The 16,778-nt window shown below is 51.9% G+C and overlaps 2 protein-coding genes across 3 annotated transcripts; one reads left to right on the forward strand and one right to left on the reverse strand.

The window, feature by feature from the left end:
* The first annotated feature begins 85 nt into the window (after positions 1–85).
* GZF1 (GDNF inducible zinc finger protein 1) lies at positions 86–8,171 on the forward strand. 2 transcript variants are annotated; one of them, XM_030268665.4, is made up of 6 exons: positions 86–255; positions 1,376–2,654; positions 4,252–4,346; positions 4,794–4,961; positions 5,975–6,132; positions 6,592–8,171. In XM_030268665.4, exons 2-6 carry the CDS (start codon positions 1,390–1,392, stop codon positions 6,901–6,903), a joined length of 1,998 nt encoding a protein of 665 aa, XP_030124525.4. In that variant the 5' UTR covers positions 86–255; positions 1,376–1,389; the 3' UTR covers positions 6,904–8,171. The 2 variants fall into 2 exon arrangements, with proteins under 2 accessions (XP_030124525.4, XP_072783442.1); XM_072927341.1 differs by having other exon boundaries at positions 1,379–2,654.
* A 463-nt stretch (positions 8,172–8,634) lies between these two features.
* On the reverse strand, positions 8,635–16,774 carry NAPB (NSF attachment protein beta). Its single transcript, XM_002199762.7, has 11 exons — positions 16,582–16,774; positions 14,652–14,731; positions 14,258–14,374; positions 13,476–13,522; positions 13,321–13,398; positions 12,601–12,656; positions 12,308–12,392; positions 11,757–11,861; positions 11,442–11,510; positions 11,179–11,229; positions 8,635–10,260 (listed from the first exon to the last, which is right to left on the reverse strand). Exons 1-11 carry the CDS (start codon positions 16,677–16,679, stop codon positions 10,156–10,158), a joined length of 891 nt encoding a protein of 296 aa, XP_002199798.1. The 5' UTR covers positions 16,680–16,774; the 3' UTR covers positions 8,635–10,155.
* Positions 16,775–16,778: the final 4 nt, after the last annotated feature.

Below are 16,778 nucleotides of genomic sequence, written 5' to 3' on the forward strand. Positions count from 1 at the left end.
TTGGGAATGCCAAATCCGGGGGCTAGGCCGCGTTGCCTAGCAACACTCGGCTCTCTCTCCGTGACGTCACGTCCGGCGCGCGTACGGCGGGGCCGTGGCGCGTCAGCGCTTCCGGCCGCGCCCGGGGCCGAGCGGGCCGGGGACAGACCGGGAGCGGGCCGGGGACAGACCGGGAGCGGGCCGGGGACAGACCGGGAGCGGGCCGGGGACAGACCGGGAGCGGGCCGGGGACAGACCGGGAGCGGGCCGGCAGCCGTGAGTGTGGGGCTGCCCCCGCCCCCTTCCTTTTCTCCCCTCTTCACCCCTCATTCTCCCCCTCTCCTCTTTCCCCCAGTTCTTTTCCCCTCCCTTTTCTTCTCCCACCCTTCCCCCCTTTCCTCTCCCCTTTTTCCCCCGGTCCTTTCCCCCACCTCATCATTCCCATGTGATGTAGAGTCCTTTGCGAATGGGATTGGAAGTGGGCACTGTGGGTTTCTCCATGGCTTCAGCAGCAGCCGCCTGGGAATCCTCTCCCATTCCTCCTTGGGCTGGAGCCTTTTTGCCTCTTTCCAGCCAGTTTTGCCTCTGGAAGGAGAAATAAGAAATGGACATTCCTGAGAAATGGACAGTGCTCAAATGGAATTAGGGGGGTAGTTGTCAAATAACATGAGAAGTAGTTAAAAATCATTTTATTGTGGTAAAAATTGTTTAAAAAGCATTGGGTGAGACATAATTTAATTCCCAAGCCATGGAAAGGAATTCTTCAGATTCCAGTAGTAGCAGGGTTAGACTCAACAGATTCCTCAGAGCACCTTTAAATCCATAGAAATCTGGTTTGTTCTGTGGTTAGATGTTCGGAAAAACACCCCAAAATTTCCACTCTTTTACAAGCTTTGGAGCAGCTTCAGGCATTCCCAAGAAATAGGGCCTGATGGAGTGTTGGAAATGGGCCTTCAGAATGTGCAGGCTGTGAGTCCATTTTGAGGAACTCCCATCATTTGTGGGATTTTCAGTTGTGTGAATATGATTATCCATCACATAAGAGTTTGGAATTTTATGTGGGCAGCATTTTCAGGTGTTTTTTTTAGGACAACAGTTAACTTTTGCTTAATCTTGCCTTCCTTTTATTGTTGCCTGGCAAGGCTAGGAATCATTCCTTAATTCCAGGTGCCTTAACTTGGATTCAGCTCTGTTTGCTCCATCCCTATCCCAGCTTCTGACAGCCTGAAGGATTTCATGGAAAATTAGGGTTGGGATTTAAGCTCAGATTCACTTTGTGGTTTTCTTGAGGTTCTGGAGATTGGTCCAAGGTTGGATTAAACAATCTCGGATCTCCTCCCAGCCCCAGCCACTGCAAACCTGTGGAATTCCACTGGCTGACGTGGGATCTCGTTAGCAGGGAGAAGGAAGATGGAAAGCAACCCCGTTCTGCTGGAATCCAAATCATCCCCCATCAACCTGCTGAACGAGATGCAGCAGCTGCGGCTGCTGGGCCACCTGTGCGATGTCACGGTCAGCGTGGAGTACCAGGGCGTGCGCGCCGAGTTCCCGGCACACAAGGCCGTGCTGGCTGCCACCAGCAAGTTCTTCAAGGAGGTTTTCCTCAACGAGAAGCCCGTGGATGGCCCCCACAGCAACGTGTTACTCAACGAGGTGCAGGTGGCAGATTTCGCCTCCTTCCTGGAGTTTGTGTACACGGCACGTGTGGAGGTGGAGGAAGACAGGGTGCAGCGCATGCTTGAGATCGCCGAGAAGCTCAAGTGCCTGGATCTCTCCGAGACTTGCTTCCAGCTGAAGAAGCAGATGCTGGAATCCGTGCTGCTGGAGCTGCAGAACTTCTCGGAGTCGCAGAATTCCGAGGAGGAAAGTGCCACCCGCCCGAGCACTGTGCCCACGGCAAAGGCCGAGTGGGATTCTCCAGATTGTTCCGTAGCCACGCCTGGCCGTGGAGCATCTCCTGAGGGGCCGGCTGCCAAGTCCAAGGAGAAGATGGACAAAAAGAAGGAAGTGCTGAAGGCTCCTTATGCCAAGATCCGCAGGGCGAGCGGGCGGCTGGCTGGCAGGAAGGTGTTTGTGGAGATCCCAAAGAAAAAATACACCCGGAGGCTGCGGGAGCAGCAGCGGAATGCCGAGGAGGAAAAGCAGCCCAAGGGTGAGGAGGGAGAGCAGGAGCAGGAGGAGAACTCTGGCAAACCTGAGGGGACCTCCCCGGAAAACCTCCCCAAAGGCGAGGTGGACAAAAAGAAGCGCAGCGGCACCTTCAAGTGCAGCATGTGCAGGAAGGAGTTCCTGTACGAGAAGAGCTTCCTGAAGCACATCCAGCAGAGCCACGGGGTGGCCTCGGCGCTGGAGTTCCGCTGTGAGACGTGCGCGCAGACCTTCGCCAACCGCTGCAACCTGCGCAGCCACCAGCGGCACGTGCACAGCAGCGAGCGCCGCTTCCCCTGCGAGCTCTGCACCAAGCGCTTCAAGAGGAAGAAGGACGTCAAGAGGCACGTCCTGCAGGTGCACGAGGGCGGCGGGGAGCGCCACCAGTGCCACCAGTGCGGCAAGGGGCTCAGCTCCAGGACGGCCCTGCGGCTCCACGAGAGAACGCACACGGGACACAAGCCCTACGGCTGCCCCGAGTGCGAGGCCAAGTTCTCCCAGCCTTCGGCGCTGAAAACCCACATGAGGTAGGAGCAGCTTTCCCTGGACTCAAGGTGCAGCCCTCAGGGCCTGCTAAATCCTTGGTTTCTCTTCATACGGGGTGCAGCCTTCAAAGCCGCCCAAATTCCTGTTTTCTCCTCAGATGCAGTCCAGTCCTCAGGGTCTCCCAAATCCCTGTTTTCATATGGGGTGCAGCCCTCAGAGCCTCCCAAATCCCTGTTTTCATATGGGGTGCAGCACTCAGAGCCTCCCAAATCCCTGTTTTCATATGGGGTGCAGCCCTCAGAGCCTCTCAAATCCCTGTTTTCTCCTCAAATGCAGTCCAATCCTCAGAGCCTCCCAAATCCCTGTTTTCTCCTCATATCCTACATGGGCCAGGCCTGTGCTGCAGGGAAATCCAGGTGGGATTCCTCCAGCACATCCTTAGACTCGATAGAAAGACAAGTGCGGAAATATTTGGGAAGGATTTGGCAGGGTTTTCAATGGGAAAATGATGGATTTGGGGGCAAAGTAGGGAAAACAATGGATCTGGGAATAGGAGGAAGTGGTGCGTCACCGATGTTACCCACACGGAGCTGATCCAGCACCCACTGGGTTTTATCTGTCCCACGCTGTTTTTATCAGGGAAAAAAATAATCTCTGAGGGGTTTTAATCTGGTTTTGTCAGTATTTTATCTACCTCAGAGCATTTTGATAAGGGAAAAATCAATCCTGAGGGATTTTAGCTTGATTTTATCAATTTTATCTTTCTGAGGGCATTTTTATTAGGGTCAGAAATAGACTGAGGGGTTTAACCTAATTTTATCCCTTTTTTTTAACCTGTCTCTGGGCAGAGCCCTTGTCATGAGGGCAAAAATCATCTCTGAGGGGGTCAACGTGATTTTACAGTTATTTTATTTGTCCCACGGTATTTTTATCAGGGTAAAAGTAATTTCTGAGGGACTTAAACGTGATTTTATCAGTTATTTCATGTGTCTCGGATCAGACATTTTGATCAGGGCAAAAAATCCTCTCTGAGGGGTTGAGCATGATTTTATCAGTTTTATTTTTCTGAAGGTGTTTTTATCAGGGCAGAAATTAACTCTGAGGGGCTTGAACCTGATTTTATCAGTCATTTTACCTTGTCTCATGATAGAGACCATTTTATCAGAGTAAAAATCTTCTCTGAGGGGTTTAACCTGATGTTATCACTTATTTTATCTGTCTTCTGCTGGAGACACTTTTATGAGGGGAAAAAATCCTCTCTGAGGGTGTAAACCTGATTTTTGTCCATTCTCAGAGCCTTTTCAGGAATTTTGGATATTGGAAACTCAATGCTGCCTTAATTTGGGTGTGGTGGCAGCTGGTCGTGGGGATTTCTCCTCCTTGGGGATATATTTTGCCTTGTGGATGTGTCTCTCCAGGAAAAGCAGCCATCCCAACGCCCTGGGAAGCTGCCCCTCACATCCCAAAGGATTTGGCGCCACGACCTGGAGAGAATTTTCGGAATTTGGCTGCATTTTACCTTGAAAAATTTGCTTTTACCATAACATTTTTGGATATGGGTGTTGATCCAGCAGTAAGGATCAATGGGAATGAGGGAAAGGCCCGTCCTGGAGTTTGACCATTCCTTCTTCCTTGCAGGATCCACACGGGGGAGAAGCCCTTTGTGTGTGATGAGTGTGGGGCCCGCTTCACCCAGAACCACATGCTCATCTACCACAGGCGCTGCCACACAGGTGAGGCTGGAAAACTGGGAAAATCCAATCCCAAACATTCCAGTGAAAATGTTGCCTTCATAAAATGCTTTTTGTCCACATTTTTATGGATAAAATGAGATATTGTTGTCTCTTAGCTGGGATTTGCCTGAGAAAAATTTCCAGTGATATCCCGTGATTTGAAGCTGAGGGAGGGTTGATTTAAATTGAATTTTGGGAAGAAATTCCTCCCTGTGAGAGTGGTGAGGCCCTGGAAGACTTTTCCTAAAGAAGCTGTGCATTCCCCATATCTGGAATTCCAGGCCAGGTTGGGAGTAGTTTGGAGCAACCTGGGATAGAGGAAGGTGTCCCTGCCCATGGAATGGTTTGGAACTGGGTGACCTTTAAGTATCCCCACAGCGAGGACATGCTCCGGAATTTCCCAAATGCTCTTAATGCTTGTTTAATCCTGCTTTTTCCCTTTTTTAGGGGAAAGGCCTTTCATGTGTGAAACCTGTGGGAAGAGCTTTGCCTCCAAGGAATACTTGAAACACCACAACCGGATCCACACGGGATCTAAGCCCTTCAAATGTGAGGTTTGCTTCCGGACCTTTGCCCAGAGGAATTCCCTGTACCAGCACATCAAAGTCCACACAGGTAAGATGTCCCCCTTTTTTTTGATACACAGGTAGGATGTTCTCCTTTTCTTGGATACACTCCTCACCACTGCAATATTCCAGCAAGGAATTCTCAGCCAGGATTTTCCCCATGTGCACTGCTTGATGTGTCATGTTCTCCCCTTCTCCCACTAGTTCTGAATGACAGCAATTCCCTGGAATGCTTCCACAGGCTGTGGAGATACCTTAATAAGCTGCCAAGGTCATTGGTGATGGAGAGCTCTGGTATAGCTCTGAAGGTTTATCGTGGGAAGGAGGAAAATGGGTGTTTCTGCAGGCCCCCAGCTGGGTAATAATTAGCATTGACTCCATGATTGCAGAAGGCTGATTAATTCCTTTGTTATATCATCTTATCCTATATTATACTAACTTACTAAACAACTCAGTAACCCTTACAGCCAGTCTGATACAGCTTTGACCTAACTGGTCAATCCATCCAAACACCATCCAGTATCCAATTAAGAAATCACCCTTTGGTAAACAAATCTCCATAACACATTCCACATGCACACAACAGCAGGTGCAACAAGGCAAGATAAGAATTGTTTCTCACTCTTTTCTCTGATCTTCTCACAGCATTCCCTGGGAAAATGCCTGGGAAAGTCTGTGCCTGCTCTCTGTGGCCAGAGAGCTGCTGCCACAAATGGGATCTCTTTCCAAACAGGGCGTTTGTGGTATCTACAGAGTGATCCCGGGGCTGGGGGTGGCTCAGGGGGTTCTTGCTCAGAGAAGAGTGAATAAGGAGGAGGAATATTGGATTCTGGGCAGGACTTGAGTCTCTAATGGAAAATCCGTGGAAAAACAGAGTGGCAGCACATCTTTGTGGGGCTGGGAGGAACTTGCTGCCTCCACATGGGTTGCAGTGTGACACTTGTGCCACCAGGATGTTTTCCCTGACCATTCCCTGTCAGCCAGGGGTTGCTGGGCATTCCCGAGGCACAGCAGCTCTGCTCTGCCCGCATTCCCAGCCTGTCTCCCATGCCGCATTCCCAGGCGAGCGGCCGTACTGCTGTGACCAGTGTGGGAAGCAGTTCACGCAGCTGAACGCGCTGCAGCGGCACCACCGCATCCACACCGGTGAGAAGCCCTTCATGTGCAACGCCTGTGGCAGGACCTTCACCGACAAGTCCACGCTGCGCCGGCACACCTCGGTACGATCCCGCAGTCCCCGCAGCACATTCCGCTGCCGGGCGGCTCAGCGCCCCCACCCCTCCTCGGAGCCACCTTCCCTGGAATGACGGGGCAAGCCCGGAGCAGACTTCCAGTTCAAACTGTCAGAAGTTGGGTTAGGTGGGATGTTGGGACGGAATTCTTCCGTGGGAGGCTGGGAAGGCCCTGGCACAGTTTTCCAGAAAACCTGTGGGTGTTGCATTCCTGGACTTGTTCAAACCAGGTTGGACAGGGTTTGGAGCAACCTGAGACAGGGGAAGGTGTCCCCATCCATGGCAGGGGTTGGGACTGGATCATCTTTATGGTCCGGTCTTCCAACCCAAACCATTCCATGACTCCATAACAAAAACCTTTTCTACCAATATCAAATACAAGCTTGATCCAAACTTTCGCTTGTCATTCTGTATCCAACTTTCTCTCTCCTGATTATTCCTTTGCAGATCCATGATAAAAACACCCCCTGGAAGTCCTTCCTCGTCATCGTGGAAGGACCCGCCAAGAATGACGAGGGGCACAAAACGGAGCTTCCTGATGAGGAATACGAGGTGTCCCCCAAAATCCCAGAAAAGCTGCTGTCCTTCCCAGAGAACGGCCCCTACCAGAGTCTGGCAGCAGTCCCGGGAAGCGGGAATTCCAGCACAGACTGTAAGGCCTCTGGAGCACAGGAGTCCGTGCTGGGAGAACTCACTGTGCTCCACACACAGACGGACTCTGGGCAGCCCCAGCTCCACGCCCTGGTGAACATAGAATGATTTGGGATTGCCTCCTGCTCCTTAGGCTGCAGCCTTTGTACAGTCCTTGGCCTGAGGGAGGCTGGTGGTGGGAAGCTGGGAGAGAGTGGATTTCCAGCTTTCCTCTGGAAATTCCTTCCCCAGCTCCATCTCCTGATGGTCAGGCAGGGTGGCACCACACTAGGGAATTTGTAGGAGTTGATCCCTTGAGAATTCAGGGGGTGGCTTAGGTACCTTGGTGGTGCAGGTTTGTTTTCCAGGGAATTCAATGCCACGTGGACAATCAGAAGAACCGATGTTTCTCTATGACATTTGCTGTGTTTTCCCCAGTGGAATTTCATCCAGGAGAAGTCTGGCTAAATTTGCTTTTCAGGAAATGTTGGTTTCTCTCTGCTTTTGCCAAAGATCCCAGCAAGTGGGAGCAGCTTTCATCCCAGGAGTTTCATTCATGGAGTTTCATTCCAGGAGTTTGGAGTCTCTGAGCAGCAAATAGGGGCAGGTGGCAGCCAAGTGCTACTTCCTTGGTTTTACAATTGCATGGAAACTGGAGCGGTCTGGTACTTGGATCCTGTCACTTCTCACCTTCCAGCTGCTCCAGCTCCCATGGAATTGGGCACTTAGGAGATCAAAATATCTCCTAGAATAAAGTGTGTGAAAAGGAGCTGTGCTGGAAGGGGCTCAGTTCAGAGGCTTTTCCTGCTCCATGTTAGTGGAATAGGATTTGGGGGTTTTCCCTTGATCAGGGAAGGAGCCTTGTCTAGCTGGGCTGACTCCTGTTTTTTTGCAACAGCAGCTCACTCTTTAATGCTTCAAAACTCGGGATGGGCTTCCCAGTGTAAAAAACCACAGCTTTTCCCATTCTTTTTCTAATTTCTTTGCCTGTTCCTGTAGTATTCCCACAGCAATTCCTCAGCTGAAGCTGTGAGCAGAACTTTGGGAAAGGTAAGCACAATCCTGCCTGGTGAGATCCAGCAATAAAGACACCCCCACCCCCCCCCCACAACCTGTGGCACAGAGCTATTTTTTGGGATAAAGGGATGGCGGAGGTGTTCTCATGGAATTATACACTAGAAAAAAGGGAATTTTTGTACCAGAGGACATTTCCAAGAGGTTATATTTGAGATACTTATTCCTGCTGGAGCTCAGTTATTCCCAATGAAAGGAAAGGAGTGTAGATATATTTAAGGGCTGAGCACTTGGATCTGGAGCCGGGGAATGTTTTGTACTCTGAGAACATATGGAAGTGAATTACTTGTTTGAGCTGTTCCTATTAAAATACAGAATATGGAGACCTCCCAGTGACTCAGTCATATCCAGTGGGACACTTTGGGATATTGACAGGCTTGGAAAGTTTGCTTGGAGAAGGTTCGATTCCCTGGAAACCTCAGAAGGAGCCTACAAGGAAAAGTGGGAGGGATTCTTCATCAGGAATTATAGTGACAGGACAAGATGGAGGGAATGGCTTCCCAGTGACAGAAGGGGAATTCAGGTGGGTTATTGGGAAAGAATCCTTCCCTGTGAGGGTGATGAGGTCCTGGAAGAGTTTTCCCAGAGAATCTGTGGCTGCCCCATCCCTGGACGTATTCAAGGGGCTTGGAGCAAGCTGAGATAGTGGAAGGTGTCCCTGGAACAGGATGAGCTTTAAGGTCCCTTCCCACCCAAACCATTCCATGATTCCAAACTGGAATTGAAGGAATCACACCCCCTTCCAGCCTCCAGCCTTTTGAGTTTTCCAGAAGAACCACTTCTCCCTTCTTCCATCCATGATTTTCACTTTATTCATGTACAGAGTCACACCAAACATGATATTCTTGCTAAGGCCATTTCCTTAAATAAGTTTTCCGAGTAGAGAGTGATGGAAGTGGGGCGGCAATACAGCGGGAGTGGCGGAATTGTCACCTGGGAACCGTCACAATTCACCATGGATACAGCAGAGGACATGCTGGAGCTACTCACACACAACTACCAGGTGTAGGGATGGAGTAACAGCCCTTCTGCTCCTCCTGTCCTACAACACCGACACAGGGAACTGAAAAAACACCAGGAAAAGTGGAGCCTCCCAAGCTGTGCTTCCCTTCATCCTGGCTCCCACAGTGCTGGACACTAGATAAAGCCATTCCTAAGGGTGGGAATGGATGAACCCCGCACGCTTCCAAGCCTGGAGCTGGGAGATCCCCCCTGCCCCGCCCTGCCCCGCTGCCGCCCAAGCCGGGGCTTTTCCATCTGGTTGGAATGTTTGGGATGAACACAAGGACCTGTGGGAAACAGAGATCAGGAAGGGTGGGCAAACACCAAACCAATGGCATGGAGAATTTGGCATGGATCGGGATTTTTGGTTTTCAGAATTTTAGAGCCCAACGAGCTAAGCTTTATCCAAAGCCCAACATTCCAACCTGCCTTTTTCCAGAGGAAAGAAGGGCTGGGGCTGCCTGGAGCCTCCAGAACAGCCCTTAATTAATGACTTCACTCTTCCCAAAGAGTGACAAATTGCACAAGCTCCCGACACCTCTGATGCATCCTTGAAAAACCAGGCAGCTCAATACTTTCTCCTTAACAACATACCCATCAATTCCTGCAGGAATTTTTCAACTTTTCCCAAGCAAACTGTGCCCCCCTGCCACCTGAATTCCAACAATGCTCCTGTGGGATCAACACCTGCGTGCAGCCAAGGGGTCGGAATTTAGGGATTGTGCCCAGCACATGCAGAGGGTAAGGTAAAAAATAGATCCTTCCTCAGGTGGAATTATTTGGGAAGTGGAGGGATCTAAAGTAGAAAATCAATCCAAGGAAGATGGAAACCAACTAGGGCCTAGGGCCATCACCAGTCCTAGGCTCCTGGAGTGCCTATGGCGTAGTGGGGGCATGTGGGATATTCCCAATTCCCAAAGCCTCTGCCTAGCACCACTTCCAGACCCCCAAATCCAAGTGTATCCAACACTTGAGAACAGGAAAATGGGAACACAATGGGCTGGGAGCACTTATTGGTACTGTGCTGGCCTCGATGGAATATTTACATGCTGGAATCAACGGAAAAGCAGGAAAACTGGGAGCTGCAAGTGCAGGCACCAGGATGAGCGGGACCAAACACGAGGAGAAGTAGGAGGATTTCCGCTCCAAGGGCTCCTCTTGCCTGGCATCTGCCTGGAGCGTCACCACAGAGCAGGGGCTAAAGAAACACAGTGAGCCATGGGAGTGGGAAGCGGAAAGAAAGCGCAGGATGGGGTCGGGAATTCCCCAAAAGTCCTCGGCCCAGCCAGGAAGAGCCCGCGGGCGTCACTTGAGGTCGCCGTCACCCTCGCCCTGGATGGTTTTCTTGATGCGCAGCAGCATCGTGGTGAGCCACTGATCCAGCCGCGAGATGGAGTCGAATTCCTTCACCTGGCACCAGCAAAAAACGTGGATCAGGGAGCGGGCGGGAAGGGGAATGAGGGGGGAGTGGCAGACATGGGCTCCTCCTTGGAATACAGGGGAGGAAAAAAGGAGAGAAAAGGGAGGGGGGAATGCAAAGAAGGACAATAAAGGGAAAGGCGGGGGTGGGGGGGAAACAAGGGGAAAGGGAGGGGAAAATAAGGGGAAAAGGGAAAAAAGGGGAAACAAAGGCAAAGGGGAAGCAAGGACAAAGGTAAAACAAGGGCAAAAGGAAAACAAGGGGAAGGGGGCGAAAAAGGGAAGGGTGGAAAAGGGGAAAAGAAGATAAAGGGGGAAAAGAGGAAGTGGAGAAAGGGAAAGAACCAAGGGGAAAGCGGGGGGGAAAATGAGGAAAAAACAAGAAAAAAAGCAAGGAGAAAGAAGGGGAAAATGCAAGGGGAAAGTGTGGAAAAACAAGAGAAAAGGGAAAAAAAAGGGAAAAGAAAAAAGGGGAGGGAAAAAAGGGAAAGGAAAAAAAGGGGGAAAGGGGGCTAGAATGGAAGAAAGGGGGCAGAGGGAAAAAGGGAAGGAGGTGAAAAGGAAGAAGGGCAACAAAAAGGGGAGGTCGGGGGTAAACAAGGGAAAGCATAGGGAAAAAAGAGGGAATGGACAAAAAAAAAGAAAAGGGGAAAAATCCAGAGAGAAGTCTCTCCAAACCCAACCCGAGCACTTTAAGCTCTTGTCAAACACCAAAGGAGCTGGAGCAAACCCAGGCAGGATCTGAACTCTCCATGAAACCCCAGGAATGCTTAAGGAGGAAGCTGGGACCTTGCTGGAGCCGCTGTCCCTGGCCCCTCTCTGCAGGTTCCCAAATACTGAACAGGGCAAAGGCATCCCAAAAAAGAGAAGGAAGAAGCAGCATTCCCAAGTGAACCCATGAGTACTCACAGCTTCGGTGTAGGCCTCGCTGTTCTGCTCCTCGTGAGCTTCCAGCAGTTTCTGGGAAAACACCAGGAAAGATTAGGGAACACTCTATTCCTGCATGTTCCCGCTCCAGCGTCTCATCCCAGGGAACAGAGACCCATGAAAAGCACCCACCACAACTGGGGGGTCTGGGCCAAACCCAGGGAAAAGTGAGGCTGATGTCCTCTAGAATGCTGGGATAAAGGAGAAAACCCCTGGAAAAGTGGGAAAGCCCCCTGGTTACTCACTTTCAATAGCTTGCATTCCCGGGAATCTGTGAAAGCCGGGAACATTTCTTCGTATTTCTCCAGCGCAAGCTGGAAGAGAGATGAGATCCCTTTGCACACCATTCCTATTTTTTTTTTTTTTCCCAGAATTTGCCTTCCCATCCTCAAACTTGGGAAAGTATCCACCAAGAATCCAACATGACAATGGCACATCGAGAATTCCAGCCACTGCCGAGGAGGGATCAGGGATTTTGGGGTAATAGCTGTGAACCCACCGAGCCTCTCCCAGCTGGCCAAGGCTAGTGAGGAGGAACTGGGAATTCTGGGATAACTGACCTTGGCATTCAGCTCATCCACGATGAAGTGGCACAGGGCAGCTTTGAAGAAATATTCTTTGGCGCTGTACTTGAGCAAAGGGTTATCCATCGTGTTTGTTCCCACCTGGACAAAAAAAAACATGGAAAAAAGGGGCAGGAAAGGAAAGCCTGGATTAAACCAATTCGTATTCCACCCTGAGCCACAGGCCTGGGAATAAAAGGCATGGAAAAAATGCCAAAAAGCTGTTGGGAAGCAGGGAGGTTTTGAACTCATCCCAAGGGAAGTAAGATCCCACCAGAGCTGATAAATCCAGGAGGGAATTTTCTGCCAAAGGGAGTTGTAAATATGTTCAAAGGGGATTTTTTACGGATTTATCCCAAACTTTTCCTGGAAACACTGAAAATCATGGATATGGCACTTGGGGATGCTAGGCCATGTGGGGGTAACAGTGGGACAGTGACCTCAGAGAGCTTTTCCAGCCTAAGCAATTCCCTGATTCTGGCAGTTTTGCCAACCCGAGCCCTTTTCCTTGGGCAGAGGCGCAATTCCCATGGGATTTGGCTCCTGACCTGCTCGTAGATCTCGATGGCTTTCTGGTACTGCTCCAGCTGTGCCGCGTAGGCTGCCACCTTCAGCAGACACTTGTTGGCTGAGCTGCAACCACATCCTGAAAATTAGGCCCTGAATCCCAGGAATTCACCAGCCCGCACCCCATCACCCCTTCCCAGAGAGAAAAGTGGGAGCCCACAGCTGGAATTTAGAGGAATTCTCTTGGAATAGCCCAAATTAGAAGTGTGCTGGCTGGGGGAGTGGCTGAGATGGATCCCTGTTCCAGCCCTTCCCGCTGATCCCAAGGACTTGCCTGTTGGATTCCTCCCCCTTGTAGTAATCCGCGGCCTGCTCGTAGTGCGCGATGGCCTGGGGACAGAAATGTGGGATCTGTCATCCCGGGATAAAGCACACCAGGGGACATCACCAACATTCAGGGAGAGAGATGGGATCCAATGGAACGAAGCCAAGGAAAGAAACCCTTGCCTGGAAAAGAACCCTTACATCCCACCCAGTTTTATCCTGCAAAATTGCAGCAGACAGCCACAGCAGGATTCCTGCTCAGGGAATTTGGAAGTGGGAACAAGGGAATCAATGCTGACGTGGGAACTAAAAGTCACAGAAAATGGCCCCATGACACTCCCAAAGAGCTTTTCCAATGGAAAACACCAAGGTGGATTCTCACCAGAGCGTTCGGCCAGTCCTGCTGGCACAGGGACACACCAAAGACTTGGGATTGCTCCATGAAAGCCTCCAGGCTGGGAAAACCATTAACTCCAGCTCAGGGCTGGATTGCACCTACACCAGGAATTCCAGTGCTGGGTGGGAGATGGGAATTCTCAAGCTCAGGGCAAGGAAATCCCACAAGGGACTCAACGGTGATCCCCTTCCACTGAGGAAACAACTCCCACTATCCTAGGCTGCTCCAGCTTGGCCTTGGACACTTCCAGGGATATGGCAACACCGGTTTTCTGGGAAAGCTGTGCCAGGGCCTCCAGTCACGTCACGGATGATGTCACCGGCATCCCCTCACCTTCTCAATGTCCACCAGCTCGGCCTCATAGATCTCAGCAATGGTGATGTGGTGCTTGGCAGCAATGGTGAAGCGGCCCTGGGGACAGGAGGGAAGCAAGATGAGGCGTGGCATTCCTGGGAAGCCGCGTGGCGTTCCCGGGAGCGGGGCCTTACCATGTCCGTGTAGATATCGATGGCTGCGTTTAAGCAGTTGATGGCCTCTGCAGCGTGTGTGAGAGACAACAGCGTCAGCCACGTCCCATTCCTAAATCCCACCCGGCAACTGCTGCAGGGAATATCTGCCTACAAAGTGGGCTCTGGAATGACCTTAGCCCCAGCACCCCCAGCAATTCCCAAAGGGAACAAACACCTAACCCCTAGGATGACTTAACCCTGAGTTTGCTGTCTGCATCCCCCAATGGAGCAAACTTCAAGGCATCAACTCCCAAATGCTGCTGTTTTACAGGGAATTTGGGAGTTTCACCACTTCAAAAGGGTGTTATCCACCCTGAGTTTGTTCCCATGTCTCCTGGGATAATGCTGGTGGGAGGTGGGGGATTTGCTTCAAGTCCTAGCTAGGGAAAAGTGGATTGGAAACCTTCCCAAAAATCACAACCCAGCTGAAAGAATCCCAGATCCTTTATTCTCATCCCAACAAAGGCCAGGACTGAGGAAAGCCTCGGGGACACAGCAGGGCTCCTACTGTGATCCAGCCCAGTGACTACCTGAAGCCATTGCTCAGGAAGCCATTCTCTAAAGCCAAGCCAAACCAGAATGGAAGCTGCCAAAAGTCCCGACACCCTGCAGCATCCCAAATCCCAACAAACACCAAGAGGAGATGCCAGGACAGCGCTGACCTCCTGCATCATCCCAAAGCACCTTCTGGAAAAGCAGGAATGTACCTCTGCCACCGCTGAGCGTTTGGCTGGGAACAATCCCACATTCCACTGCCTTACCTTGTGGATCTGCTTTTTTGTAGGCATTCCCAGCATCCACAAAGCTGGTGGCTGAGTCGTGCTTGCTCTGGAGCTGCATGTGCAGCTTGGCCGCCTGGCAAAAGGCATTTCCTGCCGCTGGAAAAGAGGGAATACCGATCCCATGAATGAACAGGAATGCACTGCTTCCGGGACCCTGGGAGACTTAGGGATGAGGGCTTCCCAAGTAGGACCACAAGCTGGCATTTTAAAATTCCTCCAAGATCCTTAATCTCATTCCTTTTGTACACTCTCCCAGTATTTAAATATGAACTGCATGGACACAGAGACCATTCCCCATGGAATAATTCACATGAAGGCATTTGGGCGCTCTGGGACCACCCACACCGCCCCAGATCCCAGGATTTGGACTCACCACTCCAGTTTTTGGCGATCTTGAACATGTTGGCAGCCCTGGTGTACATCTCACAGGCCTCCTCCACCCGGGTGTTACCCCTGGAATGCAGCAGGAATGCTCCTGAGGCTGGGCCGGGAAGGAACACAACCCCGGAGCCAAAATTGGGATTGGGAATCTTGGCCTTTCCAGGCTCCATGAGGCTGATCCCATTCCCCATGTGAGAACACTGAAAGGGGAATGCTGGATTTGGGGGCTCTCCCGGAATTCCGAGACGCCAAAAGTCACATTTTGGTAAGGAAATGCAGATTTTTCATGGAAACCCTGGGGAAAAAAGAGGCTCTAGGGGGATCTCCCTGCCCTCCCATAACTCCCTGACAGGAGCCAAGTGGGATCAAGCTCTGCACCCACAGAAAAAAAAGGAATCCCAGAATCCTTAAGGATGGAAAATCCCTCAAGCCCATGAATCCAACATTCCCCCAAAATCCATGTCCCCAAGTGCCACATCCACACTGCTCTTAAATCGACCTCACAACAGGGATTATTCAATTTTCTTTTCCATCCCCTGGAAATGCTGGCACTTTTCTCCCCTTGCTCTCTCCCTCTGGCAGCTGAACACAGTCAGTTTGGAAGCACAGGTGGGATTTTTTGGATCTCTCCTTGCCCTTGGAAGGCACCTCTGGCATGAGCCAAAGCCAATGGAGGTGGCACTGAGGAATGCTATACTCGAAGAGTCCTCTGGAACAGGGCAGGTCCCAGCCCATTAATTCCAAAATATTAGAAATAAAGGAATAACAGTTTTTGTGCAAGGTGATGGAGCAATTCCAGGAAGAGCCCAAGTGGGAAGAAGGCATTTGGCCGGCATTGGGGAACCTGGACATCCCGTTTACAGGGAAGATGCCAAGAGCCAAGTCACCCCTACCCCCCCCCCCCACCTTTCCTTCCTCTTTTTTTTCCCTCCCTCTTTTAGACATGAAAATTAAAAATTCCCCTCTCGAAATCTCTGTCTGTTCCCTCCAAGGATTTTCAGGAATTTGCCACCCGGATTATGCTCCTGGAGCAGGCCCTGATTGATTAATCTGCTAGAGGCCAGAGAGCAATTTCTATTTAAAACTTGTGGATTTTAGGGCGGCTGCAGACGATTTTTCTGGGCTGATGGATAAAAACCTCCCGGCCTTCACAGAGCACTGCCCCGGGAATACTGTTTCCTTAAAAAACTTAAGGAAAGCAGGACTGAGGTTGGCCAAAGCACCCCGTTTTCAGGCACACCCCTAGGAACAGCGAGGCTGGAGCAGCCAGGCCCAGAGGAAAGGAGGCTCTGCCATTTTCTGGGATAACGCCGGCCGCAGCCCCGGGGTGCCGGGGTTCCCTGGGATTTTGGGAGAGCTCATCCCTGCCAGGAATCCCGGGGATGCCGGGAGATGATTCTCCCCGGGATAAGGCCGGGACGAGCGGCGGGGCCGGACGCGGGGCGGGGACAGGAGCCGCAGAGGCCGAGCGCGCTCGTCACATCCCTGTGGCCGCGGATGGCCAGGAGGGGCTGCTCCAGGGGGATCCGCGTTTGGATCGGGACGGAAGGGCTCCGTGTGCAGCCCCCGCCCCTGCTCTGGCAGGGACAAGGAAGAGTCTCACCCACACTGGGGGGAAGGAGTTAGGAAAAAGGGGAAAGAGGTCGGGGAGGATGGAGGAGATGGGAAGGGGGGGGGCAGGAAATAGGGAAGGGGCGGGTGTAGGAGATGGGGAAGGAAGGGATGTAGGAGATGGGGGCCAGGGGCTCAGGAGGGTGATTCAGGAGATGAAGGGGAGCAGGAGCTGGGAATGGGGTTGTGAAGGAACTGGAAGGGGGGCAAGAGCTGGAGAGGGGGATCCGGGAGCCGGTGAAGTGGGGGGAGACGCAGGACGTGGGAAGGGGGACGCGGGATCCGGGCAGGGCGATGCGGGGGCCGCTCACCCGAAGAGCCCCCGCAGGAAGGAGTGCGAGCCCTTGACACGCTTCTCGGCCTCCGCCATGAGCTGCACGGCCTCCCGCTCCTTGCCGGCGCTGTCCATCGCTCCCGCTTTTCCTGCTCTCCTTCCTCCTCCGCCGCGGCACCGGGAGCGCGCCGGGCGCGTGCGCGGGGCGGGGCGCGCGCGGGATGCGGGATGCGG

The sequence above is a fragment of the Taeniopygia guttata genome, chromosome 3 (genome assembly GCF_048771995.1).
Source record: "Taeniopygia guttata chromosome 3, bTaeGut7.mat, whole genome shotgun sequence".
Lineage (NCBI taxonomy): Eukaryota > Metazoa > Chordata > Aves > Passeriformes > Estrildidae > Taeniopygia > Taeniopygia guttata.